Below are 19438 nucleotides of genomic sequence, written 5' to 3'. Positions count from 1 at the left end.
ACAGAGCTCCAAAACTAGCTATGTCAAAGGACCGGTTTTTTTCAGTTTGTTTTGGATTGATACTGGAATAAAAATACAATAAAAATGGAAGAGGGGACCCCAAAGAATACAAATAAAAGCTCCAAGTTTTAGTTATGAGATTCACCAGACATAATTTTTATGTTATAAAAGTTTCTGAACACTTCATTTTAATTTGTATACTTTTGTCATTTTGGACAAGTAGCACAGAATTTGTGGACCACACCTTGAGCAGTACTATTCTCAAACACACACATCTCTTTATTATCCCAGGGTCTTTGCTTTTGCTTTTTCCTCTACCAAATGTCTATGCCTCCACTTCTGTAAGATTTTGTCCTTGTACTCAGTGCTATTCCGTTTCAGTGCATTGTGTTTAGGAGTGGCATTTTTAAAATAATAGACCTTGCTTGACACTTACATGCAGTTTTTAATTTGAGGACTTGTCTTCAATTATGAAAAGTTCTCAACCATTTTGTCTTTAAAAATGGCTGCTTTATCATTTCCTTTATTCTGCTCTTCCAGAATTCCTGTATGGGAGCTTCTCAATCTTTTCTCCAGGCACATCTCTTAACTACTTTTTCATATTTTCTGTCTCTGCTGCAGTCTAGGTAAATTCTTCAGTAGCATTTTATAATTCACTAACTATTCAGTTGTTTCCAGTCCAGAGTTCATCTCCTGGGAGGTTTCTATTTTAAAGTCTATGTATTTCACATCTGTTGGTTCTTTTTTGTTTCTGCATGTTTTTATTTCATGATTTCTTATTTATTCTTATGGTTATTATTCTTTCCTTCTTTGAAGACCCTAAGCACTTTCAAAGTCACTTGTAGATTGTGCCATTAATTTTATTATGTTGGTAAATTCATCCACAGTTTCTCATGAGTTTTGTAGTTTGTAGGCTCATTTTGAGTGAGGGTTGCCTTCCCCCACCAGCCCTTTAAAGTCCCTCCCCTTAACTTCTTAATGATTTTGTGATTGCTTCTACCTGACCCTCTCAAGACCCCGGTCCAAGCTTACATTAGTTTATACTAGCATTATGTTAATCTTATATTAGCATTTCCAACTTCCCATCCTTCATGATACTGGGGATTTTGCTGGACAAGTCATTAAGTTCATCATGAGGATTCTGGCTGTGATGCTCTGTCTCCATCTTTCTTAATAGCAACTTTGTAAATCTTTAGCCTTAGGTAGAAGTCTCAGCCTTATTTTTTTACCCTCTTTTCTAAAGTGGGAAACCTCACTCCAGCTGCTGGATTCTCATGAGTCTGGGTGTATGTAGTTCCCTGCCTTTAGGCACCTGTAAGCCTCCCTGTTGCTTTGAAGGAGCTCTTGCTGCTTGCTGTTGGTTGGGTCTGGAGTTCAGGGGGCCTATAACCCGTTTTTGTGTTTCTATTCTGTTTTCTGGCCCAAGGTGATTTGTATCTTGTTTCTATATGCATCTGTTTCTTTTTTGTTTTCCTTTTTTATATTTTATGTATCATTGCTCTGTGTTTAGAGCAGGGATAGCAGGAATCACAAAACATGTACTTTTCTAAACCAACTTTTAAGAGAAGCCTTTCACTCACAGCTGCTGAGCTAACCCCTACTTAACCTCAGGGACCATATTTACACCCTTCAACACTGTCTGGTGTGCCAGTCACCGTGCCTTGCATAGTTAGTGCCAGTCACATACTGAGTTGAAGAAGAAGTGGTAGGTTGCTATATCAGATTTAGAAATTCAGTTGGATTAGATTGCTATATGGCGGGCAGGGGTGGAGGTGTCGTACGGTGCCCTAAATACCAGTGTAAGGACATTAGACTTTTCCTTTAGGCAGTTGGGAGTTTTGAAGCCACTGGGTAAAGGGTATGCTACCTGAAACTAGCATATAGATTTGATTGACGCTGAGGAGGTAGAGTCAAGAAAACCTGAGGGAACTATTTGGAATCATTCATGTTTGAGAGGAGGATGAGAACTCAGGTAAGATAATTGGGCAATGATTGTTTGAGGAGATAGAATTAGGTCGCAGTGGAGATGATTGAATATGGACTCAGAAGCAGGGGAAACCACATTTCCACGTTTGAGTGAAAAGGGCAAATGGTAGTATTAGAGATGGAACTAGGAAACCACTTACTTCTACTAAAATTATCTCCTGTCCTTTTCTCTTATTGTCTGTGCTCTTCTGGATCCTTTCTTTGTTCTTGATAATTTTCTGTTTCTTGGTCCTAATTTGAAACTGAGATAGCAATTTAATGAGTTCTCCCATTTATTTTTTTCAGTGAGTTGACTTTAAAAAATCTTTCAAACCCATTTTCCCTGTCAAATTTTTACTTCCGTTCAATGTGGATGGTTTTATTCCACACATTAGTCCTTAATTAAATTTTATCCTCCATGGTTTTAAATATTTCCCAAGATAGAGTATCTTTTTGTTGTGAGCTAATTTATTTTCATTTATAGGCAATTTACATCAAGTAAGCATGGAATAATTGCACCAAGAATAATAGATATTAAATGCCTTTGTCAAGGTAATCAGTAACTCATTTATAGATGTCAAATAATTAGTCTTCACAACCTGTTTAACTGGCAGGTATTCAGCACATAGCATCTGAGTTTGTTTAAATACACTAAGAAAAAAGGTAAGAGACTTATTCAAAGTGAATCCATGATAATTATGAAAATTAAGTTCCCAATCACTTAGTATATATACAATCGCTTCATTCAGTAAAAGATTAGTTTTTAACTGACAATGGAAATCTAAAAATCAATTATAAGTTGAACAAAGCTTAAAAACTACTGATCTGTAAAGTTATTTTACTTGGAAAGCTTAAAACTTCTGAATGTAAAACTTTATATTAAAAAGCTGACAGATTTTTAAACCATGTTGCTATTACTATGTATATAAGCTGTAACTTTTTATTTGGTTTTTATTTTTAACCTTTCTGTCTCCTTTATATTTAAATATTTCTTGTACAGTTGTTTTTATAAAAATTTTTTATAAATTGAAATATTTAATTCATTTACATTTATTGTAATTATTGACATATTTATATTTAAATCTACCAGCTTATTATATGCTTTCTATTTGTTCCACTTGCCCTGTGGTTTTTGATGGTATGTTTGTTTTGCCTTCTTTCAGATTGATAGGTTTTTAGATTGATTTTAGATTTATATTGGTTTTATGCTCTTTATTTCTTTTAATGGACTCTTGGTGTTACTCTATTCTCAGTTTATCAAACGCAATATAAATTTGTACTTTTATCTTTTCTTAAACAATATAGGATCCTTAGAACATGTTAACTCCATCTAATTCCCTCTCAATAAGTGCAGCTATTGTCAGATATTTTATGAGTATACTATGGGTATTTTAAACTTTGCAGACATTGTTGCTGTTTTATGCAGTCATTGGATCTTACCATACATTTACTGCCCTCCTCCTTTTCCTCCTACATTTCAGTTTTTGTCTGAGGTCATTTTTCTTTTGTTCAAAGAATACTGTCAAGTCTTCGCCTTCATTTTTGAGGGATATTTTTGCTGGGTAGATAATCTAGGATACGTTTATTCTCTGTCAGGTCATTGAAGAGATCATTCTATTGTCTTTGGTTCCATTGTTGAGTTGTCAAGTTAGGGATTAGTCAATTGCTGCCCCTTTGAAGGTGATCTATCTTTTAAGGCTAAGTTGCTTTTATGAATGTCTTTTAGTCTTTGGTTTTTAGGGGTTTTACATAGATGTGATTTTATTTATTTTGCTTGGAGTTCACAAGGTTTCTTAAATTTGTGGCTTGGTGTCTTCTATCAATTTGGGGAAATTCTTAGCCATTATCTCATCAAATTTCTCATTTCTCCTTATTTCTGGGACTACATTTACATTTAAGTTTGACCTTTTCACTATATCCTCTGTGTCTTTTACTCTTGTGAATAAGTTTCTATTCTGTTGTCTCTGTGCTTTCTTCTGGGTGTTTTTTTAAACCGACTTTTAATTCAGCCATGCCCTTTTAGAGTGTGTCTAATCTGATGTGAAATTTATCTTTTTAATTCTTAATTGTAGTTAATTAAGGGGGGTTAAGAAAAAAATGTCTAAAAACACTCCTGTGGTGGGGAGGGAAGGGGGAGGAGAGGGTGATTTTTAAACAATTGAAAAATATTGCCCATGGCCATAAATCCAATAACTAGCATTTGGGGAGCCCAGCAAGACTTACTTTTGAGCAGACTTTCACTTAGTCTCCTCAACTTCCATCTCTTTCTGTCTTTTGTCTCTAAGTGAATAGCCTCTCTGATAAAAGTCTTTAGAAAGGCAACTTTTCATCTCTCTGAACTAGGGGGTGGCTTGAGGAAGGGCATCTGAAGGAAGGGTATCTAACTGCTCTTTATAAAACCTTTTAACATATTCTTCTGTTTTTAATTACACCCTGATAACCAGTATCTCCAATTTCTGAACTTTACTGGGACTTTGTAATGCAAATCAGCATATATTTTTCCTTGGCTTCCCCTACTGTAGCTACTTAATAAAATGAAGGAAGTTGGAACTCAAGTCCGTTAATTTCTTCCATCTTCTATCTTCCAGGAGCATTTTGCTGACATCTCTTTTTTGCTGTTATAGCTCCTGTCCAATTTTTTTTTCTTTATGGTTTATTCTTTTTAAAAAGCTATTTTACTGTCACATTAGTATCTTTTGAGATCCTGGTAAACTATGTTTACCAGAAGTTATAGAACTTGCTTTACAACAAAGCCTGTGGTACACAATTAATTATGTTTTATATACCAGGGCATTCATTGGAAATTACCACACGTAAATCATTTTAATTTTACCCAGTCGTTTTTATTGTATAATTTGTTGTACAAGTCCATCTAACAACAACACTAAATGTGCATTATGTCTTTCCTAGGAGGTGTGCTGCTCTTAGGTCAAAGCCGTGAATATTGGTAGAACTCATTTGAAAGCTTACAGCTACATAATATTTTTGTACTTAGCTAAAGTGTTTTTATTTTACCTGTTACCTGAACTGTCTGCTCAGTGACTCTCATTTAAAAAGATTTGAGAACTGATAAAACATTTAACAGTACTTCTCATTAGGGTATTGCAGTGGTGACTGAATTTCATCATATTAAGCATATGAAAGAAGTATTTGAAGTTTGAGTATGTTTAAAAGATTATAGGAAAGTAAAGTTGAAAAATATCAAACTTTATACAATGTCTTATTGTAATAAAAAATATGCCCACGTTTAAATGAAGCCTAATTACTGTCTTATAATCAAATAATATTTGGACTTGTTTTTGTAATTGAGATGAAATTCACACAGCATAAATTAACCATTTTAAACTGAACAATATAATGGCATTTTAGTACATCACAATATTGTGCAACCATCCATCACCTCTATCTAGTTCCAAAACTTTTTTTATCCCCCTCAAAAGAGACCCTTTTACTCATTAAGCAGTCATATCCTGCCCCTGGTAACCACTAGTCTGCTTTATGTTTCTCAGACTTAACTTGTTCTGGATATTTCAAATAAATGGAATTGTACAATGTGTGACCTTTTGTGTCTGGCTTCTTTCACTTTGCTTGTTTTTGAGGTTGATCCATGTTGTAGCATATATCAGTACTTAATTCCTTTTTGTGCATACAGCATGAACATTAGAAAATTTGTTGAGAAATGGTTCTTAACGCTACTAACAAAGTAAATAGGACTTAAGCTAGGGAAGGTCTTTAAAATGTGCTTAGCATTAGTTCTATTTTATGTCAATACTTTAAAAAAATCTAAGGTGATGTATTTTGATAAAGATGTTAGGAATGTACATTTCTAATAAGGTACAGGGAATGAGTGCAGGTCTCTGGACCAGTTACCGTCATCATGTTCCTTGGTTAAAGACTCCACCCCCTCCCTAGCATTATAAGAGAGACTGCCTTGAAGTTATAGGTAAAGTATAACAAAAACACTGATTGCTACAGGCTTCTAATACTAGAATGAAATATTAAACTCTACATTATCTGTACTTTCTTTATGTGAAGCTAGTGTTTATTTATAAATATGTAGGAACCTTTTGTCTTCAAAATTAAATTAATATTGTTTGTTAAAAAAAATTATTCATGATACTTGTTAAATAATGGGAAGGTGGACTTTATTTCGGAGGACTGCTACATGGGGTTTTGCAGTAGGGGAGAGAGGTTGGGCTCACCTCTGCATACAATAAGGAAAAATGGAGGTTTATAGTCAAGGAGTAGACTGGGGGATTGGTGGATCGAAAGTTACTGAGAGGAAACATCGGGAGGTAAGAGTGATGCTGGCTAAACTGACGACATAACTTTTGCTGAAAGCAGGCCAGGGTGATTGGATATTGAGAGTGGGGGATTTTCAATAAACTGACTCTGCAGGATTACAGTTGAAACTGTAGTTAAAAAGGCAGAGCCACTGGACTAAGGACAGAGCCCAAGGTCAGGGCCTAGTTAGCAAGAGGATTCAAAGGAACCTGACTTAAATTTGGTCAAGGAAAGAGTATCTGTCAGTATAGATCATTTGTGACAAATGTTAACAGCAGTATCTAATACGTAGCTATGTAGTAAAGCTTACTGGTATTAATGTGCTCTATTTTTAATCTACAGTTTATCATTTAATCAAGCTAATCTTAAAAGATCTTCCTTTTTAATGGCTGTGATGCACATACTCGACTTTGGTTTGCATTTTTGAGAGTCATTTATTGCTACTATGTAGAAAATTCTTACAGCTATAATTGCTATTGTAATATTTTCTCGGCAGATAAATCATGTCATATAATTGAAGATCATATCACAACTTCCAGTCTACTTGAAATCATAATTGCTTATAACTAAAAGTGAACGATTTGTGTTTCTGTGCAAAATCATTGAAATGCTATTGTACTTACAAATACAGAGGAGATTGAAATCATCTAGAAAATTAGTTTGGGATTTATGTGAGCACTTCAGGACCTCAGGCCAGATTAGGTTATAATGAAAGCATTGAGACTTATCTTAAGAGAAGGAAATGCTCCTTATCCTTGAGATATAGATAGGTATTAAGTTAATAATTGTTAGTCTCAAAGACTTAGCTCTACAAGGAATTTGCTGACCACATATATTTATAGATATTTATGTGTTGTAGTCTTGGTAGCCTCTTGGAAGAATGAAGTTATTCTTCTCAGATAAGTGTCTATTTGAGACTTTAAGAACACAGTATATCAGGATAAGGAAGAATACATATTCCTTCAAAGAGGATTCATTCTATCCTTTGGCAGGCAGTAGAGTAGGGAAGATCACCCCAATCCAGTGAGGGCCTTAGCTGACTTTAGGTAGGTTTGCAAAACTTGTGGAACTTGTTTAACCCTCGGTTCACCGCTTCCCCCTTTCTAGGTCATAGCCCTCCAGGGTCATAATTGAAGGCCTAGGGCTTCTTTCTTCAGCACCGCAAGATGGCCAAAAAGCCTATGTTTATTTTCAGTTTTGTTTGTTTTGCTGCTTTCTGCTTTGTTCCTCAGCCTCTTGTACTGTGTATTTTAAGATTTTGTCAAATGCTTCTAGGGGAAATCTATTGGAGTCACATCTCTGCAACTTCCTTCTTTCAGGAAACTGAACTCTGATCTCCAATTTTTGCCTGCAATCCTTTGAAATTGCTGAAATCTCTGATGACTTCTCTGCCTCTTAGCAGCTCCTTGCCTGGCCTTGGTTTCCTCTGGAATTTGCCCCACGTACCTTTTCTCTTGGTTGATTTTGCTTTGTATCCTTTCACTGTAATAAGTCATAACTATGAATACAACTGTGTGCTGAATCCTGTAAGTCTTCCTAGCAAATTACTACACCTGGAGTGGTGTTGGAACCCCTGACACACCTGCCCATTCTGAATTTTTAAGTTTGATTATTATTTCAGGGATTCTAGTGTTCTACTGAGAATGATCAGAGGCAGAGAGTATTGCAACCCCTTTACGCATGTGTGTAAACCGAGGCTCAGAGATGAGTTTACCCAAGATTATCCATCTAGTAATTCCCAGCAGACCCAGGAATTCCATCCAGTTTTGGAATTCCACTCCAAAACTCCTCTGTACTTTCATGATATCTTGTATCATCCAAGTGACGAAGCAAAAATTCTAAAAAGGAATGGTTTCAGAGTTTGAAGCTCTCCTGCACTATCTGTGAATTTAACCATTTAATCCTCTCATCATGTCAAGGAATGTTTTTAGATCAATAGTAAAGTAAGTTGGAGTTGAATGAGTTTAACTGTTTCCCAAAGTCAGCTTAGTTATACTTTCTTTTCCAACAAAGTATCAGTAAATTAGCTGCTTTCTTTCCCCAAATAGATTATTCTCTTGTTAGATGTTCTATGCACTAACTCTGAATGTCTGTGTATGCTCATGTGCACGTATGTGCAAGTACTTGTGTGTATGCTGTGGTCACTTACGACGGACAGAAATTGTCCCTTGTATTTTCTATGGATAATCTTGTTTACTTTGTGATATATAGTAGATGCCATATCTCTTACAAGATAGGAGACATTCTATAAATAAAGTATTCTCTAATATTTGTGCAGATAGACATTTTCTTTCACTTCAGACCTGACATTTCAGCGCAAGAATGACACAATCACCAAGTCACAAATTGCTGATAATTTGGGCAATGGAATATTTTTCTGTGTGCATCAGTTTCAGATATTCTCCCCCAGGATATCTTTTTTGTGCTGCCTTAAAACAGGTAGGTTAGTCTCTAATTATAGCAGAGTACGAGGGTAAGGAAGGACTGAGTTACAAAGGTAAGGCAGTATTTCTAGTCCTGTTGGCCTGGGGAAGCTCATGATCTGGGCTCTGTAGGAATTGAGAAAGATTGATTTCCTTTTTTCCCCATAACAAGGTAGGTTTTATTAATGTCATGATAACATTTTATATTTGTACAGCTTAAGAATTTATAACTACTTTCACATTTACTACCTAATTTGAGCCAAATAACTTTTGTGAGGTAGGACTAATATTGTTATCTCGGCTTTACACTTGAGAAAACCGGTGCCTGAGAGAGTAAGTGACTTGCCGAAGGTCATGCAGCTGGCTAGTAGGATAGAGGCACAGACCCAGAATTCCTGACTCCGCGTATAGTGTGTTTCTTTCACGCTTGTCTAGGTAACACAACTGAAGATCTGCATTCTGATGTCCCGGATGTCCAGTCAGCTCTAATGGAAGTAGACAGGTATACATTGAGGAAGATGATGAATTTTTTAGGTTTAATTTTGTGCAGTGCTTAATAGTTTAATGTAAGGATAACCAGAAAACTTTGAATCTGAATGAAGCAGAATTTTTTATTACCTTTGGAAATCAGTTGGAATTATAAACCTTTTCTGCATCATAATGACACCATACAGCAGAGGATTTCAATGCTTTCATCCTGTGAGAAGGCCCTTTGGGGGAAGGTGTTGGTATTTTTCTTGAAGCAGCATGAGGAGGATTTGTTTTTGGACTAAAATGCTATTCTCTTTTAGAATGAAACATTTCTTACTGAATTGGTTTTGGCTTAGTCATCTTTATCCTAAGAATTAACGTCCAGAACAGAAGGATGTTGGGGCAGCTATTGAAGAATTAAGCAAAAACAGAGCAAAAGGAGTAAACTTATGTGAAGAAATGAGAGGAATGAGGAAGATAGTGGTGGGAAAACAAAGTAATAATGATGGGAAATAATTCGATACTGATTAGACATTGTTTTCTTGTGATTGAAATAACACTTGAATTCCTATCTGCTGATGGAAAGGGATTATTTTATGTAACTCTAGGGCAAATCACCTTAAAGTCTTTCTCTTAAGTGAAGGTTATTATGCGATGATGTGTGTGAAGTCATTTTCTAAGTTGTAAAGTGCTTAAAACATATGTTGGAATTACTAATAAAAGTAAAGCTGAATTGCTATGATTGGTCTTGTGCCTTAAATGTTTTTACTAAAGTAAAATCAGTGGGAGGAGGTAATAGGAAAATTGATGATCTTGTGGAACTCATGGCTTCTCATAAAGAGTTCAGCAAACATTTGTTTAGGGCCTAAATGTGTCAGGCGCTTCTGGGACCTGACAGGTGGCACTAAGAAGATGGGTAAGTTGGTTCCTTACCTTAAGATGTTTATGATTTTAGTACTGAGAAGGCAGACCCACAAGTAGACAGTTTCAACCGCATGTGAGAAATGATCAGATAGAATGTTTGTGCAGGGTACAGAGGGAATTTAGAGAAAGGGCTCTTATCCCAAGATGGGCTTTAAAAAAGGAAGAATGTCTGAAGATAAGCCTGAGCTGCAGTTTAAAAGAAACATGAGTAGTTAGGAGAAGAAAGGTAGGAACTATGTCCTAAGCAAAGGAAACACTTTCAGTGAAGGCTTGTAAAGGTGAGGCAAGTAATGGCCTGGAAATCATTGGCCGGACTTGTTGGCTGAGAATTTGGGTTTTATGACTCACTGAGTGAATGGTACTGAGAAAAACTACAAGAGGAGCAGGTTTGGTGGGGAGAACAATGAGTTCAGTTGTGACCACGCTACGTTCAAGGTGCAGGTGAGCTAGCCACGTGAATATATTAGCAAGTTCACGCATACACAGGAGAAGTTGAAGGGAGAAGTCCGGGCTAGAAATTTGGAATTGGAAACGATCATGATGTAAATTAAAATCACTCAAAGAGGGCATGCATATCAGAAGAGCAGTTAGAGCCTTTTGGTAGGCACCTGTTTTTGAGACATGCACAGAGGATGAAGAGCACTGGATTAATACTGAGAAGAAACAGAGGGGAATGAAGCAGACCAGGAGAGAGGTGTCAGAGATCTAGAAAAAAATGCACTGGAAAGTGGCCACTGGAATAGCAATAAGAAGGCTGCTTTCAGTGGAGTGATGAGGGTTGTAATCTTCTTCCTTACCTTTCCTCTATCTCAGCGTTCCCCTAGCTCCTTAACCCGAGATCTGCTGATCTCTCTCCTCTCCCATCTCGCCTCTCCTGCCCCGACGCTCAGCCCCAAACAGAAACGTTCGCATTGTTGGCCGCATCCCCATTGCTGGACGGACGTACTCGATATGCTTCACCTACAGGCTAGGAAGGAACATGGTTTTGTCAGCGTCTGCAGAAACACGAGTCACATATCAGGGCCAGTATGGGTGACAGGAGTGGAATGAAAGTCTGAAGCTGGTCCACTCCTGGGTATAAGGATGGGTGATGCCGGAACTTGTCACAGTCAGCCTGTGAATGAGCCGAGATCAGGCACTGAAAGGATCAAATGATCATCTGAATCCAGAGCCCTGAACACTCCTTATGGAATTTCTTTTAAATTTCCAAGAGCTTGCCTTCCAGGTTGTGCTTCTGGTCGTAAAAGTGCTTATCAGCATCCGATACGATACCAGCATTCATCCTAGTCTCCTTGCTGTCTAGGAGCTTTTTTGGCTTGATCTAGGGCATCTTTGTTGCTCCTAAATTATACTTCTCTCCTTTTGTTTCCTCATTGACTTACAGCTTATAAGACTAAACTTTTTCTTGAAATCCTTTCCTTAGTTCAGATTGGTTAATTTCCTGGTATCCAGCTTCCCACGTAGAACCACAGGTCCCTGTTCTAACCCCAGTGTAGTGGCTGGGCTTCCTGCAACCAGTTTCATTTATGTCAGTGTTATTTTCCTTGGTGTTAGTGGGGAGAGAGAGGGAAAGAGAGAGAGAGAGTGTGTGTGTGTGTAATTGTGCTGTCCATAGTTCATCGGAACAATGCCTGCTCGCCCTCCCATGCAGCACATGGAGTTTGTGCTCTTCCTACCTGTTGGGAGACGGCAGTGACCACTGTACAGGCCTCATTACGGAGGCGTCAGCTCTGCAGTCCTGATTGGTTTCCCCAGCCCCTGTATCAGCGTATACTGGCTTTTGAGCAACTTTCTCCTTCCTTGCATTTCCATGATCATTTCTTGTTATAAAAGTCTCCTGGAACAAAACAAGCAAATATGTGGCAAGGGGTCGGTCTTTTCATGCTTTCTCTCCTCACTTCTCTTTCCCGCTCCTTTGCTTCAGCTAGTCTTCTATCTATTCTTAGAACCCCCTGCGACACTCTGAGAATTTGAAATACCAAGGTCAAGAAAGAGGAATGAATGAATTGTTTTTTAAAGGAAAGAAAGAACAATTGTCATTTAGAAAGGCAAATAATTTTTTTTTCCCATCTAACTTTTTTCCTCAAGACATCAGAGTCATGGTAAATATTTTAGTCACATGATTGAAAGCAGTGGACTTGTTCTTGCAAGTGTGAGGTATATTATAAAGTCTCACACAATCCTCCAAGCCACTCAGCTTGATTTATCAGGACTACTCTATCCTAGTACAAGCTCAGAACTTGTAAGAGGAAGTTTGCTATATATATATATATATATATATATATATATATATATACACATATATATATAAGATCAAGATGGTTTTGCGATATATTTTTCTATTTTCTTGAATGTGCAAAATTAAAACAATTCTGGAGAAAGGGTTTTTGCTTTCTCTTCTCTGAAAATTAGAACCATATAATCCATTAAGTTGTATTTCTCACCAAAACATCCAGATATTTGAACCAAATTTAGTATGCAATTGCAGGAATTCTTTCATGTTAGGTGCCTAATGACATCTGCTTCTCTGCTCATTATAACAGATTATTGTTCCCTTTTTATTGTCTGATTTTATAGTTTTAATTGTATCAGCTATGGGAAATCCTTTCGGAAGCAGGTGGGATATAAACAAACATACATCTCTATGAAATTAAGATAGTTTTGGTCACAAAATGGAGACATCGAAATGTTGCTGTAGTGAATTTTTTATTGTGTGTGTGTGTGTGTGTGTGTGTGTGGTGTGTGTGTGGGGGGGGGGGGGGAGAGAGAGAGAGAGAAAGAAATCTCCCAAATGGGGAGGAATCAGAACACACTTATTTTTTGAGGAATGAATATGTTACCCTAGTGGAAAGTTTGTCTTAATCCCAAACAACCTACCTAATGAAATATTTAGAAGCACTTAGTGCTTTTAAGCAAATATCTTACTCTGTGTCCCAAGGGAAAGTAATTAATCTGAGTGTGGAGTGTTCACTTGTTTTTCATTTTTATTTTTGACCGATAGAAACTGTGAGGATGGGTATATGGGCTGTTTTTATGGCAAATAATCACTTTATAGACTTGGAATAAGCAGTGTCAGTGCATTACTGGAGGAACTAATTAAAGACACACTTTCTTATAAAGCCTAGTGAAAATATCAGTTGCTTGATTTACAGTGATTAAAATAGAACTTTTAAGCCTGCAAATTGGTGAAATCCTTCAAAGAAGTAACCTGATTAAAGAGCCTATTATTTCTTGTTGCTACCTAATTGTAGGATGTATGTTGGCACTCTTTGTAATACAATTCAAACGTAGCATTTCACCCTTTATTCTCAATTCAAAGAGGTTTTAACTATTATAAATCACTTAACTTGTTCATTTGGACAATACCTTTAAAGTTAACCGAACTACTTTTATTATATTGAAATCAAGGTTAATCCAGTATGGTCAAATACTCTTAAATCAGAACCTTAAAATCTAATGAAGTCTTGTATGTTCTGTGTGCTTTGGCTACAGCCCTACCACTTATGTTTTGGATGAAGATGAACCTCGATTCCTTGAAGAAGTTGATTACAGTGCAGAAAGTAATGATGAGTTAGATATTGAATTGGCTGAACATGTAGGAGATTATGAACCTTCTGCTCCAGAAGAAGTACTTTCTGACTCTGAATCGTCAAGAACATACCTACCTTGAGCCCTCTGCCATCTCTTGTAAATAGAAAGATGAAATGAAGTATCTTGGTTGTTGTTACACAGGAAGTTTGAGAGATGAATTTATAGAGAGCTGACTCAGAAAGACAAAAAGAAATTTGGGTCTCTTTGGTTTTAAGACAATAAATGTGTTATTAATTCATGATAAAATTGGCGCTTGTTTTATTTTAGCTATTTAATGCACTTTATATAACATTGAATTATCAAGTATTGGATTTATTTAAAAACCTGAGTATCATTGCATGGTTTTTTTAATCTCCTTATGGTTATAGTCTGCATCAAATGGATACTTTTGAAGTGTGTGAGAATATAAAATCGAAATTCTAGAGTTGTTGAAAATTCTGAGTTTTTGAAAAATAATATATATGTACATGGATTTCTATAGATGTGTCTGTGTGGGGTTGGGTGGGTAGGTAGTGAAGATAGGACTGTTCTTCAGAATCATGCTAACTGTTGAGTTGTGACTGAAATAATCCAGAGTTTGCCTTGAAATCATTACATTCTACATTTACCAAAATTAAACAAATAAAAACTATATTAAATGTTGCATTCATTTTATTCATCCTTTTTAACCAATTCAGATTCTTGGTTTATAGAATCTTTGTGAAAATATTATAAAAATCCAGCATCTGAACACGTTGATAAAGATATGTAAAAAAAAAAAATGCTTAATTTAATTTAATTAAGTTTTTTATAGTATAGGCATAACTCTACCTATCATAAAAGATGTATTTGAACAGCTCTTTTGTCCAAAATTGTGTCTCATGGGTACACCTAAAGTTTATAACTGCAGTCAGTTTGTTAAGAAGCTTTAAAAATGCAGTGAGGAGGTGATCCAATGTTAAACTTGTATTTGGATATAAGCTTATTTAGCATTTCCTGAGCTGTACTGTTATCAGACTTACTGAAGTGAACTCATTTAGGGCATGTTGACACTAGTATCTGAATAGTAGATGACTGCAGTGAATTGAAGCCATTTCTTGTAGTGACATCTTCCCAAATTTAAGCTGTCTGCTGCAGGAATGGTTTTGTTTTCAAATAAAATAAAACAAGTCCAGTGACTTAGGATAAGCCCTTTAAGAACTAAATTTCTGTTGCAACAAAACAAATCAAAAAGGATACCTCATTAACAGATTATTGCCAGGACTCAGGTGCTTAGGTTTTGGCACATTATCCTTGCTTATTCCTGATTCGATTTTTTAATTTTTAAAGAAACCTGTAATGGAAAGAAATGATAAAAGTATATTTCAGATTTTCACATTTTCCAAATTAATGATTTTCATTGTATTATTTGAGGTATTTCATCTGCAGTGTAGCTTCTTTTTGGTGTCATGGGAACCATGTTTAAAAACATAGCATGAGGCAATTGACAAAGAGGTCTTTTTCTCTAAATAGCCTAATTCTTATTAATCTCAGAAAATAAAGACTAAATAGATTATGAAGTTGAAGAAGACATCTTAGTATGTGGTGACCTAATTTAAGAGAGATTAGGATACTTTAGCAAGGTAAAGTATTATTTATTTAATAGTTTATCTAATAATTTATAATTATAATTTATTTTAATATATTTATATATAAAATAATTACAATATTTAATTATAATTTATTCAGAGAGTAGATTATGGAGCCACTATGTGCATGTTGTGAATTTTTCTTGGTTCTTATAACATTAGAAATTAAAAAGCAAGGTAGCCATTATGAAAAGCAGCTGAAGTTACTATAATTTGCAGAATAACTTGAAACTTTATTATGTTAGCAGTGTAAAAATCCCTTACTATGTAGTGTTACAATATTTTATATTGCTGAAGTTCATCTTTTAGCATGTTACAAACCTGAATATGCCTTTTATTAAATAATTATAGACAGGATTAAAGAGAAAGTCTTCATGGTTAGGAAATGATTTTTTTTCTTAAATAATAAATACCGGTAGCTTTGGAAAAATAAATAATTTAAAATTCTAACTTCCCTAAAAGGGGTAAAACTAAGTTTCATTGATTATTAGTAGCTAAAATTGACCTAAATCTTACCCATGTGTCTGTGTCTTTTCAGGGTTTTCAAAGAATGATTTAGAAGACTTCAGTGCCATAAGCCTAAAAATTAATGTGTAGCTGATAAACTGAGTCTAACGATGGAGTTTAGATTTAATTTACCTTGTGTTTGGAACTATGAATTTCTTAAATGTAGTTTTAATCTAATCCACTGGTTCTCAAAACTGTATAATTTGCTTCAGAATCACCTGGAGGATTTGCTTCTCAAAACAGAGATTACTAATTATGTAGATCTGGGGTGGGCCCCCCAAATTTGCATTTCTTAAAAATCTCAGGTGGTGATGCTGCAAGAACCACACTATGAGAACCACTGGTATGATCTGATGTTTTCTGTCAGCATCACAGTTTCCTAAGAATCAGAGGACCTATGAATTGGAAATTGGCACCAGAGATGAGTTAGATCAAACTAATTTGTAGAATCAAGAAAATAAACACATAGAGTCACAGGGTCACTCGGGCAGAGCCAGGGTGTTAGCCCAGCTCTCCTGACAACTATCCTCACGTTCTTATCTCAAAAGGAAGTGCTGCCCTTTGCCTGTCCCCAAAGAGTAAGCCATGTTAAAAGCTCAAGGTCTCTGTTGAGTTTGTGAAATTTATTCCGGCAAGGCAGGATGCAGAAACCTATGGTTCAAGTGGGCTTTTCCTTCTTTGCTGTCACGCTGTTGTTTGAATACAAGATTGTCCTCCATTAATCAGACTTTGCCTCTTTTTCCAGTTTTTGTGTGGTATTTGGAAACATGGACATTGAATCCTAATTACAAATAAGTAACCTGGAGTTCCACTTCAGATAGTGTACTAACAACAATGAATGCCATACTTCTAAATTTCAAACACCCAAATTAAGGTGACCATTTTATTATGAGCACTGAAATGGATAATACAATAAATGTACTGATGGAATTGTTTTTGTGCATGATCCAAAAATAAATGACAGTAATGAAACGATAAATGTATCTTTATAAATCCTTTTGTTTTCTTATATGTACTTAAAAGTTCATAAAATATTAATGGGAAATCAGTGAATTTTTCTCTTATTTTAGTGAGAGTTTAGTAGCTGTCTATAAACCTTAGTTCTCCCCATTAGGAAAAAAACCTATTGAAGCAATATTTGAATTGAAAGACTGTTCTGCTTTACACAATAGAATGTTATTAATGTTAAGTAAATATTTCTCTGGTTAAAAAAAATATATATATTTAAATTCCTGCATAGAAAAGAAAGGAAACTCAGAAGAAAGCCTCATTTTCTTTATGAGAATTAATGTTTTGAAAGTTTAGTTCTTGAACTGTCACATTTCAGTTGTTTTTCGCTTGAATGATACTTACCGAGCACTTTTACTTACCTCTAATGGGTTGACACTGGCCAATGGGAAGTCTGCCCTTAGTGCCCTTCTCTTTCTAGATGCTGAACATTAACTTAGGCCTATTGCTTCCCACTCTATCTCATAAGCCTTCTTTATACCTCAGGCCCCTTTTATAAAATCTTACTACTTCTTCAGAGTTTGACTGGTTGTTGGAGGCATTGAATCATTAAACTTTTTTTTCAATTTGAGGTTGCTAAATATGCAGTGCCTAATCCGAATGAGTGGCCCTTTTATGGTGGCCTTTGAGGCATCATGCAGGACAGTCAGTGATATTTTGGAGTCCAGGATGTGGTTGGCACTGGCGAGTACTGAAGTGATCTCCTGTAGGTGCATTTATACTCACAAATCCCTGTGAAGTGGACATTGATGTTGGCGCCCGTCTATTTGTCAGTGCACACAACTTTAACGTACTAAAAAGATGTTGCTCCAAATACTAAGAAAGCTTTGCTTTTGTAATATTAAAGTAGTGACCTATGCGATTCCTCTCATGACATCAATAGTGTGCCAAGTAAATAACAGATGAGCAGTAGCAAAAAAAAGCTGGTCAGAGTAATTAACATTTCAAATGGACGTTTAAGTCACATAAAGATCTTCGACAAATGACAAATGTGAAGAAACTATAAAAGGCAAAGATGCTTATTATTGAAAGTTAAAATAGAAAAGACTGGAGTTCAATACATAAAAGTAACGTCTGTACCTTTGAAAACAGATTGGCTTCTCCATAAGCTTTTTCTCTAGCTGAAGGTATAATTAAGTAGGGATTTTTAAGACTGGAACTTTATTTTCATGTCCAGTGCTAAATATTTACTAAAGTCAAGTTATGTACTCTATTTATCGTGTCATAACTTTGTTATTGGTACTTTTCCGTTCATCATATCATCTATATGATTGGTTTCTTCCTTCTGTTTTCCTCATTTTAATTCTTGGAAATGTTTGACATTTCATCGTTTTCTTTTTCTTTCAGAATGTGGGCACTTGAACAGAATGACTCAATTGGATAATGTCATATAAAAACATAATTTTCAAAATCTAAAAGATTATAATTTGTATTTATTGCAGAGAGAGGGGTATCCAATCCATAACTACTGAAGAGCTACACAAGATGAAAACATCGAAAACTAAACCACTATCACATATGCTAAAATCCAGCTCACTTACAGAACAGAGTAGATACTTATGGTTGCCTCCCAAACAGTCATTCTCCCCTTCGCCCTAACCAGTGTTTCAAGAACTGTGTGCTCTGAGCTCACCAACTTCAGATGTGGAGCACATGACCCAAACTGAGCCAGTCAGCTTGTTCTGTCCGCTAGTATAGGGCCAGCACGTGATCCAAGCCAATGCAAGAAGAATGAACGTCAGGACTTTCTACAGTAATGCTAAAGCAGAGACCCCTCCTTGGTAAGGGAGGGTGTAGTCGCTGGTGGCCGTCATGCAGCCTGAGAGGAGAGCATTCCTGACACGAGGCAACATCGAAGGAACAGAGCCATGGCACTGAGAGACCTCCGGCGCTTTTATCCTTTGCGCCCCAAATCATGCTGTGTGTGAAACCTTTTGTGTCAGCTACATGGACTTAGAAGTTGTCTTCATGGTTTAAGCTATTTAACTAGGTTTTCTGTTACTGGAAAGGTTATGTCTGTTACACAGGTGTGTATGTCTGAAACCTATCTGAAAAACTAACAGCCTTTAGTGTCTATCCCTGAAGAGGTGATTCCACCCAAAGCACACATCCTGAGAGAAGTTAAAGAGACAAGTTATTTTACCTAGAGAGACACTGAGAAGGCAAAAACAGCAGATGTCTACTCAGACATGTCTGATAAACTAATTTTTATTTTCCACCTACAGGAAAAGTTGACTGGGCTAGAAATGAACCATATTTTTGTCATTGCCCACTTGAAACTCAGGGATTATTTCTTCCAGTCATGAAGTTTATCGGTGATTTCGGAGATAATATTGTCTCAAGTACTGACTTTTCAGCACCTCGAAAATTACCTAGTAATAGTAAAGGACTCTAATATCATGCAATATTAATGTTGAAAGTGAGGACCTCTTTCACGAGGCATCGGAACAACATGGAAGCTAGCTGAGAGGAATCAGAGACCCCTTTGTTGAGTTATGAGTTACATCAATTAGAGCATTGAGCAAATATAATGGGATGAAGTTTTGGTATTACAGCTATCCATTTTAAAGCTATTTCCATCCACCCACTTATTGGAACTGCAAATCCGTGCCTTTCATCCACACAAGATTGGTAAAGAGCATTTAAACAGCCCTTTAA

At 36.1% G+C, this 19438-nt stretch overlaps 1 protein-coding gene across 6 annotated transcripts in view; it reads left to right on the top strand.

Annotated features, from left to right (window-relative positions):
- Positions 1-18584, top strand: part of AGTPBP1 (ATP/GTP binding carboxypeptidase 1) — a 136876-nt gene extending 118292 nt beyond the window's left edge. For 3 of the 6 annotated variants that reach the window (XM_033122882.1, XM_033122881.1, XM_033122883.1), the window contains exon 26: positions 13560-14303. In XM_033122882.1, the coding sequence (XP_032978773.1) occupies positions 13560-13737 (178 nt within the window). In that variant the 3' untranslated portion in view covers positions 13738-14303. Of the gene's footprint in view, positions 1-7568; positions 12287-13559; positions 14304-18222 lie in introns of those variants that run through there. The other 3 variants (XM_033122884.1, XM_033122885.1, XM_033122886.1) reach the window with 3 other exon arrangements.
- Positions 18585-19438: the final 854 nt, after the last annotated feature.

This window comes from Rhinolophus ferrumequinum, chromosome 12 (genome assembly GCF_004115265.2).
Source record: "Rhinolophus ferrumequinum isolate MPI-CBG mRhiFer1 chromosome 12, mRhiFer1_v1.p, whole genome shotgun sequence".
NCBI lineage: Eukaryota > Metazoa > Chordata > Mammalia > Chiroptera > Rhinolophidae > Rhinolophus > Rhinolophus ferrumequinum.
This window is presented reverse-complemented; position numbering and strand designations above follow the sequence as displayed.